At 39.8% G+C, this 22746-nt stretch overlaps 1 protein-coding gene across 3 annotated transcripts in view; it reads left to right on the top strand.

Moving 5' to 3' along the window:
* Positions 1 to 22746, top strand: part of BACH2 (BTB domain and CNC homolog 2) — a 256192-nt gene that overhangs the window by 141437 nt on the left and 92009 nt on the right. For 2 of the 3 annotated variants that reach the window (XM_084623879.1, XM_084623880.1), the window contains one exon: positions 2260 to 2409. Coding sequence is in view for 1 of the 3 variants with exons in the window: in XM_084623878.1 (XP_084480004.1) it covers positions 14856 to 14882 (27 nt within the window). In the remaining 2 variants the exon portion in view is untranslated. Of the gene's footprint in view, positions 1 to 2259; positions 2410 to 14818; positions 14883 to 22746 lie in introns of those variants that run through there. The other variant, XM_084623878.1, reaches the window with a different exon arrangement.

Here is a 22746-nt window from a genome sequence, read left to right as displayed (position 1 = left end):
CGCTTTTTTAGAATATATGTGTTCAAAAATAGCAGGTATGAGCATCAGCTGACAAATCATTCAGCAAGTCACTATCCAGAAGATTTAACCTATTTCCCATGAGCACTTGTGTACAAGGTTTGCATTTGTGGTGTTCAATATTTTTCAAATTTTGTGTTACCAAAAATAATTATCCAGTTTTTGTCCAACTCTGACAAATTTTCATTGATTTTTGAGACCAGCTTAGAGAGCTAGTCAAATCTTTTCCCCAAATTTCTGACGCATAGATTTAAAAAAAAAAACCTTCTTGTAAAATTGTTTTTTTGTTTGGATATTTGTTGTTTTTAAGAGCTCTAGTTTGGGATGAGTACACATGCTACCAATGGTGAATGATAGGAACATGCCCCCAAACCTCTTATTATCCTGTTGAGGTCTCCTTCAATCCAGTAGCAAGTCTTGTGAATTTTCACTTGTATGCTCTCCACAACTTTATTCATGCAGTTGTTTTTATGGGCAGATGGGATGGAGACAGTTGAAACCTCTAACTGTAGAACATAAGATGAGGATTTGGAGAAAAGCTAGTTGCTTTTTCAAATATCTAATTATGATGAGCTTTCTAAATTTGAAATTTCAAAGTCAAATTTTTTTAAGTGAATTGTCCCTCCCTCCTGTTTTTTCAGCCCGTTCTACTTCAGAGATAACTCCCCCTTCAGAGTCAATTCACATGTCCTTTATGGGTAAATCCTGCTTACTCCACTGTGGAGCACAGTGTAGGGTGGGGCTTGGGGAGGCAGTGCAAGCTATGTGCACGCTACTCACCACAGGACCTAGCTCCATGAGGATTCCTTGCACACAGATGTGCAACTGTTCACGTGTGGCAATTGATCAACCTTTACGTGTACCTATCTGTCATTCTTACCCCACCTAGTGGAGGAGCCAATGGTACAGTGGCTACCCTAGCTATAAAGTTGGTGTAGTGGGGACAGAGTGGCTTATGGGAAGGATTTCTTCTTCCTCCCAGCCTAATTGTTTGGCCTGGTCTCTAAGGCCAAGATATGGGCTGTAGTTCTCTTTCATTTCATTGACTATGTTCATCTGTGTTCTCAGAAAGCAGTGCTGCATTGGTTTACATACCATTCACATTCATAAAGATCAAAATCTGTAGAAATTAGTGAGCCCCTTGCTCATCAGTGAAAGTTTTCTATTGCCACTGACCAAGTAGATTTGTCGAAGCCTCTCCTATAAAATCACTTTTTGTTAGATACTGACTTGCATAGTACAGATTATTTTTTATTTTTTTGGCCATACTCCTTGATCAACCTTAATATTTGTTGTCTCAGATGAAAAGGAATAAAATAATAATTTAACTTTCCTTCCCTGAAGCCTTCTAGAATAATGCTTAAACAAAAGAACAAACTTCAGGCGGCAGTTTAAAAATCCTAGATGAAATCTAAGCTAAATTTTGGCAAACTTCAATATTAACAGTTCTTTAAATCCTCTACAATCTGCATATTATAAAGATTTTTTTAAATACTCCTGCATGTGTGATATGCACAGTTCTCTCATTGGATATAAAACTGACCTCTCAACAGAATCACAGAAGATGGAGATATCAGTCACTTTATACTTTGTAACTCGCCTTGTGCTTATAATGACAGAGGAAAAGTTTGTTGATTTTGCAAATGACCTTACTCCCATCACCAAGATTACAGAAAACAAATTCATTATTTGTATTGCTGTGGAACAGAGGTGCCCAAGTCATAAACCATAGTGGGCTAGGTGCTGTACAAACACAGAACAAAAAGATGGTCTCTGCCTCCAAGAGCTTATAATCTAAATGTAAGACAAGAGGCTATAGCAGGGGTTGGCGCTTCTCGCAGCTCCCATTGGCCAGGAACAGCGATCCACAGCCACTAGGAGCTGTGGTTGGGTTGAGAGGCGTGCCTCCGGATGGTCAATATAAACAAAATGTCTCGCGGCCCACCAGCAGATTATCCTGATGGGCCATGTGCCAAAGGTTGCTGACCCGTGGGCTACAGAATAGGCATAAAGTCTGATGGAGCCACAATGAATTGAGAAATATGCCAATAATTCTGGCCTACATAAACACCTTGAAAATACTTGGTTCCTTCATCTACTTCTGATAGTCAACAGGCAAGAACCCTATAGCCTGATTTGTGAAGATTCTCCAGGCAAAAGAATGAAAACGTATAAGCCAAAAGTAACATCTAATGTAAATTTGATGTCTGAATTTTAATTATTGTCTTCATTTTGGTTTAGGTTTATATCAACTGAGCTGTCAGAAATTTGCCTCATCAAGCTTTGGTGGTTCACGTCTTAATGGATTGCTGTAGCCTCTTAATTTCTCCACTCATCCAGTTCCCGGCATCGTGAGAAGATTAGCCAGCACAGAACCTAGAAAAATTACATGTAAGTCTTGATTCAAACTCCTCTTCCATAAAAAAAAGTGTAAAAAGAATGAAAATGTTTCAGACAAAAAAGCAAATAAGTCATAAGTCAAGCAAATTTTAAATGTCATAAAACATTAGGTTGTGAATAGATGGATATGAAGTCCTATGACTGGCTTTGTAAACTGAGCTGTGACTGTAATTTTGTCATTTTGAAGGATTTCTAAGTTTTCTGCTTCCATCGTTGACTGTGGCAAAAAGTGCTTTAAAAATAGCTTAAGTATTTGTCTGAAAAGTGTGCCTAGGTTTTTGCCACTTCAGGATAACTTATTTGTGTCAAGTATCGGGGGTAGCTGTGTTAGTCTGTATCCACAAAAACAACAAGGAACCCACAAAAGCTTATGCCCAAATAAATCGGTTAGTCTTTAAGGCGCCGCCGGACTCCTTGTTGTTCATTTGTGTGTGTGTTTTAATTGTTCTTATCTCAGTGTTTCAGTCCTGAATATGCATGCTTTCCCAAAGCATACTTGAACCGCTCCTCAGAGGCTGGTTCAGATGGGTCTTTGCATGGTAGTATTGTCGGTGTTCCCTAGCTTCTGCATGGTGAAACCACAGTTCTCCCTCCCATGCTGCATTCTCAGTCTTTCTCGCCTTCTGTTCTCATTGTTTTGTTGACCAATGGAGAGTGCTAACACAGTACCTTTATAGCTTAAGCCTCTTCTTATCTCTGTTGCAGCTCCCACTTCTTCTCACTTACTCAGCCCCTTCCGTGTGGGGAACTCAGTGGGGCAGAGACTAGTTAAGTGGTTTGCCAAAGATTAGTTTTTTCTGTAGTATCTAACACAAAAAATCATACAAGTCAGTGGCAGAATTGGGCAGGAATAGAACCCAGGAGCCCTGAATCCCACTCCCACCTCTAATTGCTGGACCATACTCCTTCCCCTGCTGTATGCTCGTGATGTAACAATGGTAGAAGTTGTACATCAGCAATGAGCGTGCACACAGAGAATATAATTGTGTTGTTTACTGTTGATTGCTGTAGATGGTAATGAGGTGGACAAACCCCCAGTAGACCAGGTCAAGAAGGGATCAGTGTTCTGCCCTGGAGATAGGGGCTGAAACTCTGGAGGGAAGGCTCCCCAGGTGGAGGAAGTGGACTGTGGAGTGCTGCTGCCCTGACCCAGGAGGCAGCTCATAAAATGTGGGCAGAGCGATCCCAAGGGTGGAACCCTAGGAGCAGCCGAGCTTGGGAGAAGGCTGGAGTTTAACTGTATCCTGTTAATTTCTTTGTTGATAAAACCAAATGTCAGGGAAAGGTGTGTGTTTTGTTTTTGGGCTGTGTTTTAGTGCAATTAGAGGAAAGGCGCACACCCGCCCATAGAGACAAATTTGTGCATCTGATCTTCGTATTTTTTAACAATGCCCCACATCAATTATGCATTAGAATCTTGTACTAATGAATAAAAAGGGAAAACGAAGAACTATAATAGCTAATAAAATACATTGTCCACTTTAGTAATCAATTGAAGACATTTTGGGGTCTTTCATACCTGTTAAGATGCTCCCCACTTTTGCCCATTCTCACTTTTGGGAGCAACAATGCAGCTCCCTTTTGATAAGACTGGATCTTGCATTGCTTATGATCCACACTCTCTCTGCACAAACATGTGACAACTAGCAGCTGGTCAAATAACTCTACCAGAAAAACCTTAAGGGAATCCATGGAATGAAAAGTCATACTGGCCCAAGGTCTGGGAGTTGCTGTAGTCTGTATAAGGACATCTGCCATCCGCGCTACTCGTGTCCCCATCAGGAGACTTTAAATCTTACTCTGTTCTTGGCAGTATTCATGCTGTTATGGCATTGAATGTTTCAACATACTAGGTATAAAGTAAGCTAAAGGCACAAGTATGAATTTTACCATACTCATGGGGAGATGGGGATATCTGCAAAAAATCTCCCTAAGGGACCAAGAGTATAGTATAGTTTTAATAAAAACAGGCTATCACAGGAGTCATTGGAAGCAGGAAAAACAACCTGCTTATGTCAGTGAAACGTGTAAATACAGCTGAATACTTTCCTACGGCAGCACTCTTAAAAAACTATCTGTTGTCAAAAGAAAATTTTCAAATATGTAACTATTATTGTAAGAAAGAGAAGTGTGGGAGGTGAGTTGGTGTGTAGAGAGAGACACATAATACGTGTTTGTCAGTGTATTCCCAAGATCTAGAAGGAGAGCGGTTGGTCAAAATAAATGATTGTACAAAAAAAAATCACAGAATTAGGAAAATGAAAGAAGATGCTGGCTGGCTGAAAGGGTCGATAAATAGAGCATTTACCTCTAGGTAAGTCACAGAATTCTAGCCCAGGCTGGTAGTGAATGAAAGTCATTATCATCAGAGAGATGCTGAGTGGCCTGTGTGACATGAGGTGTGACTTTTGTTCGTTTTCTAGTGGATGCAAACTACTTGCAGACTTTTGCAATTCTGTTATGAGTCTCGCAATATTTGGTGTTTTTCATAAAGCCCCCATACTTGGAGCATGTGACTGTGAGCATCTCAGCTTTCATTTTTTAAAAAAAGTACGCTTCTAGCCCTTACTGCTGCAGGGAAAAACCTTGGAAACTTGAATACTGGAGGCTTAAAAACCACAAGGCAAACAGAAATAACCCAGATTTTGTTATTTTTAAATTTCTTAAACTTTTGGGGCCTTGCTCATGATTGTTGAATGCTCATGGTTAGCAATACTGCAAATCCGTGACAGAGAAATTAACTTAAAAATGGCACCTTAAGTGGCAGATTTAAATGAGCAGTCAGGACTGAATGGACATAACTGAAAAACTCTTTCATCCCCTGGTCATAGCTGACGTACACAGGAATGCTTATAATGCTGCTGCCAGTTCCATGGTTAATCAGTATTGTCCGTTCTGACAGTGTAGCAGTGTTAGAGTACAAATGTAACTTGAAAAATGGGACATGGATTTGAAAAATGTTGTAAAATCCTTTCATATTTTTTTCTTGCCAACGATGTGCTCATGACCATGCAAAACTTGGAAGAAGACACAGGCCGTCCCAAGGAGTATGGCTAATTGCAATGTCATAAAGCAGCTGGTTACTGGCTTACGCTCAAACCTGCATCTGGATCCACACTAGTAGATTCTGATGCAGAGTCAAAGCTTTAGTTGATTGATTAATGTCACACCATCATTCACAAACCTACATACAGTGATGGAGGTTGGGAAAGGCTGTTTTCATCCCTAAACAGCTCATACTTCGTTGCATTGCGCTATCTAATGGCACAAAACAAATGTGTAACATAAAAGGACTTTGATCAGATGCTACTGGAATTGCAATGTTAGGATGTGGCTATGCAGCTGTCCTGTTGACATCACCATGGAACTATGCTGCATTCTGAGCTGCAATTTAAATGCTAAGTTTAAATTTTTTTGTTTTGATTTTTCATTATTTCTTTTTAAAAGAAGCAAAAATAACATACCAAGCAATAAGAAAAGGAGTATTTGTGGCACCTTAGAGACTAACCAATTTATTTGAGCATAAGCTTTCGTGAGCTACAGCGAGCTTATGCTCGAAAGCTTATGCTCAAATAAATTGGTTAGTCTCTAAGGTGCCACAAGTACTCCTTTTCTTTTTGCGAATAACACGGATGTTACTCTGAAACATACCAAGCAATGGCATTCTGAGGAATAATGGACTGCCTGAATTTATACTATTTATGCAAATTCTTGTCTTGACAGTTCGGTAAGACTCTTAAAGGGTTTGAGCTAAACAAAATCAAATAGAAAGTCATTTCTATAATATGTAGGTAATAAGAGTTCTCATAAATAAAGTATTTTTTTTAAATCTAATTTTTAGGTTTCTAAAACCTGCCCGTCAGCAGTCTGTGGGCAGATGTAAATTAATTTAAAAATTTGAAATGCGCCATTTGATGATTAAATGTCTGTCACACATCTACCATCACCCAAATAATGAGAAAACAGATAGGCTTTAATGTCTATCTACAGGTAAAAAAACACATGCTTCGTTGGACCAACAGGGAAATCAGATTTCCAAAGGTGACAACTCAACCATTGGAACGCTTGGGTGGTAGACATTCATATCCTCTCTGTACTGTTATCAAGAGCAGCCCAGCTGATCTCAACTGTCATGATAGTAGGTAAGAAGAGATGTGGTCTTTGTGCCACTGGGCATCCAGGACCAGATTCTAATTTCAGATGTGCCACATATACCATGAAATATTTCATGGGGAAAAAATCCTCTCCTTCAGTGCTTGTATTTTACATGACTATAGAACTATTATATTCACATCAGGCCAGGGGCTTCAGAGCACCATTTAAAGTGTGTGGAGGAGAGGGATGAGGGGCAGGCATAGATTTGAAGTCCTTATCCCCCACCTCATCATCCTCTTCCCCTCTCCGGCACCGTCCCCTTCCAGAAGCCCTTGCTTCCCCGCCCCCTCCTTAATTTACCTTTCTCTGCTGGTGAGTCTTACCTTTGGGTGACAGGTCTTGCTGTTTCCCAGTGCTGAGAGGAGCTGGCGGGTGAGGGGGACCCAGGTATCAGCCATGGTGCGCTCCTAGCCATAATATGTGCGGGCACTACATACAAGATCACTGCTCATGCGTGCAGCAAAAAAACCTGGGCAAATTGCATCTGTTGACCAGCAAGAGAGTAGAAAAACTGTCCAGGCCAGTCAAAAACTAGCCAGGTGGCAACGCTATTTTCTACCTGCATGCTTAAAAATGGTCAGGCCATGGTCTGGGTGGGCCTCCCACCGCAGATCACCCCCCCCCTCCCCCCAAACCTCTACACCCTATGCATCAGGCTCACTTCTTCAAAAGTGCACATCTGACTTGCATGTAAGTAACACTCAGTGTGTGAATGAGAGCTATGGGTTTGTGCACTTACATAGCTGTACATACATGTAACCCCAATTTGGGCACACAGATCAGGTGTTGTCCATGCACAAATCAGGCACACACGCAAGTGTTCATGCACTTCTGAAAATTTGGGCCTTCGTATGTGGAGAAGACCGCCACATATTCACGCACACTTACTTTCATGGGCAGTCTTGTCTGAAGGAGAGTACTGTACTCTCACTCGCTCTCACTCTCCGTTTTATACTGTTGCCCATCACCAGTATCTGAACACCTTCCACAGAAAATCATTAGGAAAGTCCCTAGTGGATTCCATGGAGTCTCTGGTATAGCTGCCTTTTTGGGGTCAAAACTCTGCTGGGTGGGGGGAGAGGTAAGAGTTTATTTATTTATTTATTCATTTGTTAGATTTTATTAACTTCCTTTTTGGGGGTGGGAATGATTTGAGGATTAAGGTTAGAAGCAGATGTCAGTGTTGAGAGCCTTTCTTAAGACAGAAGGGCTTTTTCCACTGCTTTTCCCTACAGCTTGTCCGTTACACAGCAGTGATACAGGAACCAGCATGTCACTAGCTAGCCATTCTGATAAAGCTGGAAATATTGGCTATACATTTGTTTTTGTTTAGAAAAATTACATAAATTTGCAGCAAATATGTCCTATTCCATAATATAATCTGGAAAATATTAAGTGTACACCCACCAGGCAGCAATTATACATTAAAGTATAAAGTACATAGGCATCTATGTGTGAGAGCAACTTCTAAAATAGAATGTGGAGAGGGAGTGAACCAAAAACCCCTGGTACAATGCTGGTTGGAACAGCTTCACTGTTGAAAATATGGCAGGATAGTTGGAAGAAACAGCCATCTCCCTTTTCATTTGATGACTGTGTTAAAAGTACTACTATGGAGCCATTAAATTAAGGCAAATATCGCTTATACTCTTTCTAGAGGTAATTGCTAGGCTTGAGAAGAGCTGTGTTCGTATGACACACCAAAGTTGAATTATTTTGACTCCTCTTCCCCGTCTGCCATTAATTAATGTTTGTGTCTCGCTTCCAAGGTGTGAAGTGCTGCATACGTGCGAAATATCATTGATTTATTTACTTTCTATTCACGTGGCAATGATGTTGTGACAAAGTTTTTCTCCGTGGTGTTGCAGGTGGAAGTCTGTGTGTCAGCCTGCCTGAGTCAGAGCTCTCACTTCAGCCCTGGTAAAGCTTCATTTTACCACAGGGACTCTGATAACTAGCATTTCCCCATAGGTGGGACAGTACCTTTGCCAACTCTCCAGTGTCCCACAGAGTATCATACCTGCCAGTGCTTGTCATTTATTTTAAGAAAATACTAAAAGACGGTGACAGTGAAATCAACTTTCTCTAACCTAAACCAGTAAAAACTAAAATACATCTCACCACATAAAAGTTTTGTTTTCACTGCTGCTGAAATCCATCCCTCCCTTTTTGCAGCACAGTGTACAGTCATCTAGTGCCCGACATGGGGGTGGTGTGGTTGAGACTCAGTGGCGTATGACCCACTTTTCATAATACTTAGATATCTGTGCTTTTACAACACATTACAGAAGTTCATACGACATAAAATCACCAGAAAAGCATGTCTCTGATTTAAACAGTATTGTGTAAACTGCGGTATGTTCAGAGCAGCTGGCTGTGCATTAGGTTCCATGTTAATTACTAGAAGATGACAGGCAGTTTTGTGCAGTAGGTTGTTAATGAGAAAGCTTAGGTAGTCACATTTTCTGGAGTTGACGCTTTGTGTCTTAATATTATTTTGTTGAAATAATACTTTCACACGTTTTCTGTTATGATTTGCAGAGAGTTCGGGCAAGAGTATTGTAATTGATGCTTTAGTAGCCATAATACTTTGCATTTTCAAGAAGTGAGGTAGTTAATGAAAACGTACTGTCAGCTTTCATTCCCACATCCCCAAACCTCCTTGACTGATCCTCTTCTGCAGTCTGCTCTGCGTGGTCTTTTTATTTTATTTTATTTTATTTTATTTTATTTTACTTTATTATTTAAACAGATCAAATCAGTCAGTGTGGGTTAGTCCTGTGCAAGTTTTCATGTGATAATTATGCTCATACTTGTATCTGTTCAAATGTGTGCAGGGTAAACAGAAAAATGTCAGGTATGGAGAAGACTGGTGAATGGAACCAGTGTACTGCTAGGTTATGATTTGTGCCATGTATGAAATTACAAAGTAATTTGCAAAGCAAGTTTAAGTAAAGTGGAATTTTTTAAGCATGATGAAATCATTCTTGACAGCAGGCTCTCTCATTCTTCTAATACTACTATTCTGAGTATAAAGGGATTTTTTAAAAAAAAATTACCACTCTCTGAAGTAAAATAATCAGGATAATTTCCCACTGATAAGCCCATCAGTAACCCCTTTATAAATCACTGGTTTGAAAAAGCTAGTAAAGGAATTGTGCCTTTGTTATCCGATTGCATCCTCATTAATGACTTTAAAATTGGTCAGTGGTTAGCCATCCTGAATTTGAGACCTGTTTGCCAGACAGTGAATAAGATCAAAGAATGGAAGATGAATGCATGAAAGCCCCATTTATGTCCTATTGCAGTTTATCTACATTATAATCTCTGTCCTCGCTGTTAAAATAGCACGATGAAACCATAAATATAAACTGGAAAAATATGCAATAGGTTTTTAGCTACTTTGCATCCCTTGTTAAGATGAGCCATCAGTACTGGGTTTTTTGCATTTGTATACTTGCGCTGTAGGTGTTGGAAGTGTGGGTGGCCAAGAAAAAGCAGTGGTTACAATAAGATTTTCCATTTATTGCCCTTTGTGTACAACTAAAAATAAGACTCAGACGATTCAGAATCTGTAGAGCAAGCAGAATCATTCTGCTAGCTCTGATGACTGGCTTGCATGCAGCTTTGCCTCTGTCTGGTAAGTTCTACATTTGAGTACTTGTAAATGTGTCTTTGTTGAAATAAGAGAGAGACAGACAAGTTACTTACACTGTTAGTCTTCATGTAAATACCCTATCAGCATTTTCTCATTCTAAAAAGCAAAGTATGGCTGATAAGAGATGGTGATGAAAGGATTTTGGAAGCAGAATTCTCCCTGTATCTGAAAAAAAGTAGCTGTGAAGTGCTCACGGATTTTTAAAATCAGCCATCCAAGAGTACAATTGTATAACTTAAACTGTTGATCTATAACTTAATCTTTTTGATATAAATGCTCTTTGCCAGCCTTCTGAACAGCAAGTAAGGGAATGCCTAATGTTGACCATTGGCATGTAAAACCCCTTTGTTTGCACTATAAGGTAATAGCATGGGTAACTGCTGGCTTGGTAGCTTTTCCAGGTAGCCACAGCTGTTAAAGAGTCTGCTAAACTAGTTAAAATGTACCTTTATTGAGTTGCTAAATCTATTGTGGCCACATTAATTAATAGCATGTCAGCTTGTGGCCAAGAAAAACACAAAAGAGAAATGTTGGCATTTACAGGGAAATTCAGAACTTTATGGTCCCTTCTCTGGTGCTGTCCCTGTTTCACTCATTAAGTAGCTGTGGCATTTCCAAAGAATGAGTGTGTCTGTGTATTTTTAGCTTTTCAGTTTGATATGATTCTTGAAATGGGTGAGTAAAGATGCTCCTGAATTGTTTGCCTCTTTATGAAGCCAGCTTCTCCTTCATAGCCTTTTCTCACTTAAGAAGCTATGTAACTCCATGAAGTAAAGAGGATGTGGTATATTGCAAGCACTTAGAGCCACACACAGTTGTTCCATGGATTATTGATGCTGTCTGTGGTGGGGGGTTTTATTATGTAATATTAAATCCCATTTAAATTAGCTCAGTGTAAACCCTCACCCTTCTCTCAGGAGCAGAACTGTGTTGTGTGTCATTATTATTCTACACTTATCTCCTCATCTCTGCCTTTTTATTTAAATGCATATTTCTGTTCTAGCACTGGCTGATATATAGTACAAAAGGCAAGAGAGTTGATGATGTAATCAAGGTTTTAAATATTTGAGGTGGGAATGAGCAAAACTTCAGGAGTAATTAGCTACTGTGGTGGTAGTGTTTTCTGCAGGGAATTACGTTACATCTGTTATAATTATCTACGTGTCTTAATCCTGTAGGTGACCAGATGCTGACAAGCAGTGAAACATTTGTTCTCTTTTTTGTTATGGATTCTCCCTATTTGATACAGATGTAGAAATGTTTTCTTTCTGCTGCTAAGCCTGATATGGATGAGGTCATATCTAATTGCTTTCAAGAAAATGCCAGGAGAGTCTGTATCATACACTGAGAACTCTCACATGATTCAGTGCTTTCCGATGAGCATGATACAATATTTACTTTTCTGTGGATATCTCTCAGATGATATTTTTAGTAATGGCAGGTAGGATGCATTGTACAAGAGTCAGTAAACAATGTAGTTGTCTTAATTTTTTTAAAAAGTAATAATACTGTATTTTCTCCTAGGAAGTAGGAAGGATCCTTTCTAGTTTTACCACTTCCCTGTTTAATTTGCCCACATTTTGTTGTATAGACTGTCCAAACTGAACAGTCGCAGGTGAAGGAGTTGAATTGAAATTGCTGTCAGAGAAAGTGGTAGAGTTCTTCCGTTGGAGGTCAGTAACCTGTTAGGATGTACTGCAGGTCATCTAATCTGGAAATCAGCAAGACTTGCTATTTAAATCTCCCTTTCCTTCCCATGGCAAACACACCTGCAATCAGGAACTTTTTCAAGCATAATTTTTCATAAATTCATAAAATTTGTGCTTCAGTTCCTAGCATGCCAAGCCAAGCTGAAATGCCCAAGAATGATCTTCTAGCACACAAAGATTTACTTAATATAACCATCCCTGCCTTGTTGCACCTTGTCATGGCCTGGAGCTGCTGTGAAAAGGTGCAAGATGAGGTGGTGGCAGATCATACTGAGGCTGTGATGCCCCTCCCACACGTCCGTACGGAATGGCAAAGGCTTAGAAATGCTACCCAGTGATACAGTATAAACAGACTCCGACTTAACAGTTGATTATTAGCTCATGCCTTTTATGTGCTGGAAGTATAGAATTGGCCAGTCATGTGCTCATTATTACATTACTTGAATAATGCAAAACATTAGCAATGGAGATTTACTATAATGATGTATCTCTGCTCTGTTGGTTTTGCTTTTAAAGCATTCAGTTAAGGAATGCTTTAGAGGTTATTGCTAATGGATGAATCTTCAGGAAAATTGGAATTTTCAAATAAGATTGACATTTGGAGTGAGAAATATAAATCTAATGAGAGTATTTCAGCAGAGGTTTGTAATTAGGGATGAATGGAGTAAATTTGTACATGCACTCTACAAAAGGACACAATGGAAGGTGAAATTGCACACTCTGCAGTGAATGAGGGATGAAAGCCAATGTATCAGTGTCATAGCATGACAGTGTGGAGTATAAATGATACTGTCACTGAGTGCTGCAGAAGGTATCAAGGGAATTCCACTCCAGTAAATTACATTACTTAGACAGACCTGAAGGCATTGTGTCTGAATGAGTGCAGGGAAAAAAGGTTGTCAGCACAAAGCAGAAGATATTACAGAACAACTGGCTTCAGGGTTCGAAATAAGTGTTTTTCTGAGGTTTATTGTGTAAAGCTCTTTAGCTGCTTTTTTGTTCATATTTTTAATTTTAATTACAGTTTATTGATGAGGCAATAACATTTTCCGGATATTTCCTTAATACACAGTGCATAAGTGCATAACACATCTGACTTTCAGAGGTGCTGAACATCCACAGCTCCCATTAACTTAGGTGGGAATTGTGAGTTCCCCGCATTTCTGAAAGTCTGACCCAAAATTGGTGTGGTGGTCTTTTAAAATATCTTTATTTGGGGGAGGCCCTCTGGATTCTATAGTTTCAGATGCTAGAAACTGGAATGCCTGAGCTTTTATTTCTCCATTCTAGTTTTTAGGCATTCAGATATTGTGGTGATTAATAGTGGAAGTACCAGGATGGATTATTTCGTGATGGCAGTCCAGCAAAAATGCTAAGGTTTCATCCATCCAAATGTATACTGTACAGGCTACTTTCCCTCTTTAATCTTTTTGCTGAACATAACTCCATGTCTGCACAAATGTCTACTAGCTGCTGCTGTTTCATTGCCTTATCTAAGGCTGAGAAAACATACTTCCAAACTTTCTCCAAAACTGTCTCTAAATGCCATTTCTGGAATAAGTTGACAGAGCTACTTTAAAATAAGGCCAGCACTTCCCCCAAAGATCATGTGCATCATTTCTGTGGCACTGAAGTCTACTTGGGTCTTCTAGTAAAAGGTTAACAGTTTTGTATTACTTAATTACATCTTTTCCACCCACCTGCTCATTAAAACTCTCATTGAATGTATCTCGGTAAACAGTAACGTGGGAGTACACTCAGTAGCTTCTCTCCAGCATTCTGATGCGCACATTACCTCTGAGGTGAAGCTAGCCTCCCAAATAGCAGAATAGTGTCCACACAGCACAACTCAGCTAACAGTTTTCTATTTGTTACTATATTATTTTAGTCATTCTTCACCTGTAATTATGGTTTTAAGCTGTGTAAATATTAGTGCAGTTCAGTTTTGCCAAATTACTTGGCTGTCTATAAGAACCGAGTTTGAAAGGGGATGACAGAGAAAGGAATAAGCATTTAAGTTTAATAATATATTTTTAAAATGGCATGAAAACACCCACTGAGTCATTTATAACATGGCACAATTAAGCAGACGTGAGTGCATTACTTAAAACAAATCAAACAACAAACAGTTTGTATAATAAATGTGTCAAGCATTATTTGACCAGGTCTAATAATAACGATCAAATTCCTCATTTGCATTCATTTAACTCCCATTGGCTTCTGTGGAGGTTGTATGGCTATGACTGAAAAGCAAAATTCTGCCCTAAAAATTCATCCAGGTGAGAGGGAGGGGGCAAAGCATAAGTACATCTAATCTGAGTGTTTGTCTTATTTGAATTCCATTTTTTATTTTATGCTAATATGTATTGCTTTGTGTAGATGTATCTCTGTATCTGCATGGATAGATGTATACAGTTGTACATGCGGCATAGGTGCTGGGACTAGGGGTATAGGGGGTGCCAGAGCACCCCTGGGCTTGAAGTGGTTTCCATTATACACGGTTTGGTTCAATGGCTCTCAGCATCCCCACTAGAAAAATTGTTCCAGCACCTCTGACATGCAGTCTGTGTTGTTCTGTACGTCTATAAAAATGTTGTACTTTAACATGCCTTACATATGGTATTTTAGCTCCAGAAAACTGCCATTTTTGGATACTGTACATATTTGTATTTTTGCAGAGCTCCATAAGAAGTACGCTTCCAAATAAAACATTTTTCTATCATGCAATTTCAATCTCATGAAGTAATCCTTCCACATTTTAAAATGTGGCTTATACCCAACGTAGTCTCTGCATTCTGTTATGCAAAGCCATCCTCATCCTTCATTCTCTCTAAAATCCTTTGTTCCTGCCTCCATAGCTACGTATGCTGTGGTGTTTTCCTCTTTCTGGAGCTGATCCTGAAGCCCTTACTCACATGAGCAGTCCCACAGAAGTCCTCAAGGTGAGTAAGGGCTACGAGATTGGACTCTAAATACTACTGTTGCGGAGGGTGGGGTAGAGAGAGAACTAAAGTGAACGTGTGTGCCTTAAGAAGAAAGAGACTAACAAGTATTCCTCTGACTTAAGAAAACGTTCACTTCCTGAGAGAAATTGAGCATGTTGAATCATCTTTGGATCTCACGCTAAATTATTTTGTTCTGTAAATGGCTCCATTCCCTTCCTCCCTCTCTCAAAAAGGCTGCTGCTATTGTATCTTGTGTAAAGGATTTATAAATAAATATGCCTGTGGAAGAAAGTGTCTGTAATTAATTGAACTCAGCCCTCTAACAGTTCAATACTGTAATCTTATTACAAACACTTTTGGTAATGCTGTACCATGAAATTTGCCTTAACAGAAACTTGTCTTTAAGCTTTGATTCGTTTTTTAAAAAGTCAACCCGTAATATTAGTGTTACTCTTACATATATCATATGTTGTTATACTGACAATTGATGTGTAAAAACTGACATTTGCATGAAGTTCCCAAAACTGCAGTAAAAGAAACTTTTGTTCTGACTTGGTAGGAAAAAAATGCAAAATAACACTAGTCCTAACAGCAGAGATGTTCGTATAAAGACATGTTCTAAACAATAAGGTCATTTATTCATGTATGACATAAGTACGTAGGAATTTAAATAATGAGAAATCTTGTGAAATGCAGTAAAATGCACACCACTGGCATTGTGAAGTTCCCCATCTATAAAGCCCTATTCTCAGGAAAAGCAGCTTTACTTTTGCTTTGAAAATCCATTATCATAAGCCACTCTTTTTAAAACACTTTTCTCACTGCAATATTGAAGTAATTTTATATCCCAAGAGCAGCTCTTTTGTAGGACAAAGTGGGTGGGAGGGCTGTATTTTAATTGTGGTTTATAATGCTTCTCACAATCCCGGCTTCCCCAAAATCTGGAAAACCATCTCACTCTTTGGCTTTCCTCTTCTCAATTAATTTTACTCCCCTCCAAGAAGACCCTTTTTAGAATGTCCATCTGTTTAGATGGCTTATTCATTCTCCGTGCACCCTTTCTGGATTCCACAAAAAATATTGTTTGGAGGGGAAATTATTAAAGGCTTAAGTAAAATTTTCTCTTTTTCAGATTGTAAGGGAGATATTACTACTTCAGGAGGCAGTGTTGTCTACTGATAAAACAGGGGATCTGGCCTTTACTCTCAGTTCTACCACAGCCTTTCTGTACGATCTCACACAAGGTTCTTAACTACTCTCTGCATCCGTTTCCCCATCTGTAAAATGGGGATAATAATGCCCACCAACCTTAAAGGAGCATTTTGAGCCAAAAGGAAAATGTGCTATATAAGGGCCTAGTAGCACGATTATACAGGACAGGACCTTCACAAGGCACTTAACAGTAGATAAAGCATGCCATATAGTGAACAAATTCCCCGGTCTGAGAAGTCCACAACCTAGAGAGTCACAAGCAAGGAAAATAGAGTGTGAGGCAGTGTCTCTCTAGTGGTCACTACAGCTGGATTGCTTAATGGAACAGATGGGTTTTCAGGAGGTTTTTTGAAGTAAGAAAGCGAGGGTTCTTGGCACGTGGCAGTTGGCAGTCTGTTGAAGCATAAGGCCTAGCACAGAAGGACGCATAAAGTCAAGAGTTACAGAAGAGGACAATGAGAACAGATTGGAAGAAGGGCAGGGGATAGGGAGTGCCTAGGGAATGTAGGAGGTGGTAAGGCCATAGACTTAATCAGGGACAGGGGAATGGGTATATAGAAGGTACCTCCGTTCTTTGGAAATGGCATGGGAGAGCACTGAAAAGATTTTTGAAGTCTTGGACCATTTCTCAAGCACTGATTGCTGTGCTTGTTCTGCAAATGTAAGCCTTCATCGAAGTAAGGCAAGGTACTGTAGTTGCCTGGAAGTGATGAAGATCTTTCTCAGAGATGACTGAGATTTAATCTATAATGGTGTTAAAGTATTTGCAATTGCGTTCGCAGCACCGTTACAAAATCTTCATGACCAGAGAAATGTTTCATCCCTATCTCTGTTGACACAAAAGATTGCCTACTGATAATTGCTTTGCTGAAGTGTCTGATTATATGCCAGAAATGAGAGCATTCTATGTTAGGTCATCTTTAATTATGCATGTACCACCTGTCAGCTCTAAATCAGGAGAAGATTAGTTTTCTCTTTGGATTTAGTTTAGGGAAAAGAAGAGATCTTTCAGACAGAGGAATAGACTGTTGTAAACAATATCTATATACTGGAGTTTTAAAGGAATCTTCTTGATCCTCCCTGGTCATTAATAAGCTATTGGCCCATCCAAAAATATTTGAAATGTTTGCCTGAGCTAGATGGTGATGATTCTCAGGGAGAGAGGATTTGGGTCCATCTGTTGCATTTCCTAATTTTTCCTTTTCACCATTTCATATGCACAGGGTAGGCAGAGATATGGGGTGAGTAGGAAACGTATTGGTGAACTGGTGATACTGTAGTTAAGATTTCATTTATCATTTGATTATAAGCCTCTACCTTCCAGTTGTATTATTTATTGAGCTCCAACAACGTGGTGCTAAAATAATGCTATAAAGATAAGGCCTGCCTAACAAAGTTTACCATCTAGAAGACAGAAAAATTAGGAGGGGACGTGAGGCTTCGCAGTAGAAGTGACCATTGAAGAGGAACTTGAGTGAAGAGACAGAAGAGGCCTGGGAGACTGAGATTGGGAGGATGTTTGATGTATAAATGGTATGGCATTACAGTACCTACTTATAACCTTCTCTTAAAAATACGTTGGGGCTGAAACTTTTTATAGTTTATGTCAGGGAAACATGAATTCTCTGGGAAGTTTGAAGGCATTTTTGGTTAGCAGGAAGTTTGGTTAGTTAGTTTTTGGTGGTTGGTTTTTTATGTTATAGAAATATAAATAATGCATCTGCCATTTTATGTTCAGTACATACTGAGGTGGGTTCTGGGCAGAAATGGAGAGAAGGTTGGTTGTTCTCTGCTCTTAGTTTCAAATACCAAGAGTTTAGTTACATTATATAGTTTTAAGCAGGTAGAGTTCTCACCCTTCTCAAACACAGTACATCAATTTATGTATAGGATCATAGAGTCGTAGGACTGGAAGGGACCTCAAGAGGTCTTCTAGTCCAGTTTCCTGCACTCCAGGCAGGACTAAGTATTATCTAGACCATTCCTGTCAGGTGTTTGTCTACAAATCTACAATGACGAAGATTCAACAACCTCTTTAAGCAATTTATTCCAGTGCTTAATCACTCTGACAGAAAAGTTTTTCCTGATGTCCAAACTAAACTGCCATTGCTGCAATTTAAGCCCATTGCTTCTTGTCTTATCCTCAGAGGTTAAAGAGAACAATTTTTCTCCCTCCTCCTTGAAACAACCTTTTATGTACTTGAAAATTGTTATCCTGTCTCCCCTCAGTCGTCTCTTCTCCAAACTAAACAAACCCAATTTTTTTCGATCTTCCCTCATAGATCATGTTTTCTAGGCCTTTAATAATTTTTGTTGCTCTTCGGTGGCCTTTCTCAAATTCGTCCACATCTTTCTTGAAATATGGCACCGAGAACTGGACACAATACTCCAGTTGAGGCCTAATCAGCACGGAGTAGAGTGGAAGAATTACTTCTTGTGTTTTGTGTACAACAATCCTGCTAACACATCCCAGAATGATGTTTGCCTTTTTTGCAACAGTATTACACTGTTGATTTATATTTGGTTGTGATCCACTATGACCCCTAGATCCCTTTCCACAGTACTCCTTCCTATGCAGTCATTTCCCATTTTGTACGTGTGCAACTGATTGTTCCTTCCTCAGTGGTGTACTTTGTATTTGTCCTTACTGAATTTCATCCTATTTACTTCAGACCATTTCTTCAGTTTGTCCACATCACTTTGAATTTTAATTCTGTCCTCTAAAGCACTTGCAGCCTCTCTCAGCTTGGTATCGGCCACAAACTTTATAAGTGTACTCTCTGATTTATGAAGATATTGAATAGAACCAAACTCTGAATAGACAGATCTCTGTGGGACCCCACTTAATATGCTCTTCCAGCACTGATAACTACTCTCTCGTAATGGTTTCCCAACCAGTTATGCACCCATATTATAGTAGCTCCATCTAGGTTGTATTTCCCTAGTTTGTTTGAGAAGGTCATGCGAGACGGTATCAAAAGCCTTATTAAAGTCATGATATACCACATAGGGTACCACATAGGTATCATACAGTTTTGTACTGCTGCTCATCACCACAGTAGCTAAGCACCTTCTACATGAGAAATTGGCAGTAGCAGAGTCTCTAGTGGACTTTGTGGAATCTGTGGTAGTATACATACATAGATAGGTAATCTATAAATTATATAATCTAAATTTAACCCTTTTTCTGGGATTTGGCTTTACTGCTGCTCCAATTACCTCCTCAGGCTTCGGAAAGTAATATTTCAGTACCAGAGAGATTGATTTACTAATGCTGAAATATTTTCAGCAGTAATGCTGTGAGAAGGTATTATCTGGAGAAGTGCAGTAAAACAACTAGCAAATGTGGGCAGTGGACGTTTGATGATGGTTATTACAGCATTACTGTTCAGATCACATTAGGTTTTGACTGGTGCATCTCAGTTGCACAGGTATTTTAGGCTGTCATTTTGCATTTGTTAAATGGTAGTGTTCTCTCTTTTTGAGACATAGGGTTGGATTCATCCGCACTGGCATAGGGAAGTGCAAATTGCCACCTTGGTACTACTGGGGAATGGAAGCTATAATTGTTACACAGAGCTCCACAGCTGGTGTGCACTTCAAGCTGCCCTAATAACTTTTGGGGATATGCTTGTGGGCTCTACCTTCCAGCAGATGGGATACTGTAAGCACCTTATGCCGCTGCATTTCTCCTACCTCCTGCAGGAGGACATTTTACCACTAGGGGGCTGTGCTAGTGACTGCATTGGTGGACACTTAGCTAGCTGTTGTTTCCTTGTTTAGTATGAGTGTGCCATAGCTACATTATTTCTTTTTCTTAATGAGATAAACTACACCTGAATTCTGTTCCTGTTTGGTGGTGGTGGTGGTCTCAGGTTTTATAGGGTTGTTCAGGTTGGCAAAGTTTTGGCTGACTCCTTTCTAATTTTCTCCTGGACAGCCAGTGGTCCTAGTGGTAATGCTGTATGTAACTTGTTCTGTTTCACTGAATTTGCTTTGCACATATCTGGAAAGTTTATTTTCCTTTGTGTTCAGAGTTTGAGATAATTAGCTTTGCTGTGTATGTAGATTTGACCTGTTGATGATGTGCATTTTTCTGAGTTGGTTTGAATTTGCTAGTGACAGGCAATTGTTACAAGAGTTCATTGTGCTATTCATAGTTCATGTGCATTTGTATATATAACTTAAATTAAATGGATTAACAACTGGCTAACTTATAGGTCTCAAAGTGTAGCTGGATTCTTCATCATTGGCAATTTTTAAGCCATGGTTAGTTGTTTTTCTAAAGATACGCTCTAGAAATTATTTTGGGAGAGGTCTGTGGCCTGTATTATATAGGAGGACAGATGAGGTGGTTTCCAATAGTCCTATCTGGCGTTGGAAACTAGGAATCTGTAAAAGGAGTGAATCCACTGATGATTAAAGAAGGCAGAAAAATGATAACCCTTTTATTAGTGCCCAACAGGGTGAAGCTTTTGAATAATAGATATGTGCCAAATACTTCAGCATTTTGGGTACCTGCCTAAACCACAGGTAGAATGAATGTTTTCCTGCCTCTTCACTGATTACTCTGCCTCCAGACACAATACTCAAATCTTTACTCTTCAGTTTCTTAAAAGAACCTTCTTTTAAAAAGAAGTGTTTTTTTACATTTTTATGTTACTTTCATGCTGGTGAAATCTGCTATGCTATGTTCTTTGTCTCTCATCTGTTCTAAATTATGCACATTTTTTCAGATTGTCTTGTACTATGTGTTTATATAGCACCTTGCATCTTGGCTTGGGCTTCTAGGCACTACTGTATTACAAATAAATAATAAGCCCTCTATTATTCACAGTATGGGTCACCTCTTTTTTTGTCTATTAACAACATGGATACTGGTTATGTCTTTTTTCAAAGAACAAAAGTGTTCTCCATCATTTGTTCACATACTACTTTATTGTAGGATTGTTCACATATCCTGGACTGTTAGCGATGACTTTTTTTTTTTATTAAGCTCATTGACAAATTACATATATTTTGTAAACAGTTACAAGAGAAGTAACCGTATCTTGGATTTTGGGCCTTCCTAATCATAACAGTATCTCTTTAAGAATTGTGGTACGTTTTGTTTTTCTAATGTTGGCATTAGTATTACATTTTTAGATCGATTCCACCGTGAGAAGGGCATAGCTTCTGGAGCTAGGTGTGCTGCCACCCCCACCCTGTATTATACACAGGGTTTGCAGTTTAGTTCAGTGGCTCTCAGCATCCCCACTTTTCAAATTGTTCCAGCACCCCTGAAGAGGGGTAGTCCAGACTTGTGCTCTAAACCAGGGGTGGCCAACCTGTGGTTCCGGAGCCACCTGCGGCTGTTCAGAGGTTAACATGCGGCTCCTTGCGCAGGCGCCGACTCTGGGGCTGGAGCTACAGGCGCCAACTTTCCAGTGGGCTTCAGGGTGCTCACTGCCCAGCCCCCGGCTCTGCCCCAGGCCCCAGCCCCACTCCACTCCTTCCCCCAAGGTCCCCACCTCTTCCCCTGAGTCTGCCATGATCTTGCTCCTCCTCCTCCCCCCCACAAAACAGCTGATCACGGCGGGTGGGAGGCGCAGGGATGGCGGGTTAGATGCTGATCGGTGGTGGGAGCGGGTGGGGGAGCTGACCGGGGGCTGCTGATGTGTTACTGTGGCTCTTTGGCAATGCACATTGGTAAATTCTGGCTCCTTCTCAGGCTCAAGTTGCCCACCCCTGCTCTAAACACTGGAAGTGCGGAGAACTGAGTTCAGTTCTTCATTGTGCCGCAGACTTCCTGTGTGACCTTGGGAGAGTCATTCTTTATGCCTCAGTTCCCCATTTGTGAAATGGGGATTTAGTAATTCTCTACCTCAGACTGTTATGAGAATTAAGCCATTAAAGATAGTGAGGTTCTCAGATATTGCAGTGATGGGAGCCATATAAGAACCTCAGATAGACTTTGCAATCTCTCCAGGACAGGACAGTTGTCAAAAGAACACCGTTGAAGCAATGGTAAGTAAATGCAATCTTCTTGAAAAGTGCAAGTGGGCAATCAGAGCAGGAAACGTCATTTCTTTTGCACGGTGGATGCAATGCAGTTGTGGAGTGATTTCAAGGAAATCTCTCAGTAACAGGAAACTGTTACTGCAGGCATTCAATGAATAAACTGTGTAGCTTTGCTTTGTGCCTTGTGCCTCATTCAAAAGACTACTTAGTAAATACAAGAATATGTCCATAATTAGTCAGATTTAGTTTCTTTTCCCAATGGTAATGTGTTAGTAATTTGTATCATAAAAAATGGGAAGGGAAAGCAGAAATACACTTTTTTCACCTAAACAGGATGGATTGCCAGAGTTTAACTGCATTAATAAAACCAGACATTTGACTTAGTAGTGACACACCCTGAAATGTTCAGTAGCAAATCTGTTTGTTTTAAAAACAACCCGTCTTATTTTTAGGACAGTTGTTCTAATCACAAATACTACCAGCTGGCTCTAATTGGTATCTAAAGAAAATAAATGCCTTTGGAGACATAGCTACCTTATTACCCTTGTTGGTCCATCCATGCAGGCTTGAAGTACACCTGCAGCACAATGTGGGGAAGCTTGCAGTGCCTCTGCTGTTCAGCCTCCAGGATTCTTGATCTCAGTGCGGT

This window comes from Lepidochelys olivacea (genome assembly GCF_965140295.1).
Source record: "Lepidochelys olivacea isolate rLepOli2 genome assembly, chromosome: 3".
Classification (NCBI taxonomy): Eukaryota; Metazoa; Chordata; order Testudines; family Cheloniidae; genus Lepidochelys; species Lepidochelys olivacea.
Note: the sequence above shows the minus strand (reverse complement) of the source record. Positions and strands in the feature narration are given on the sequence as shown.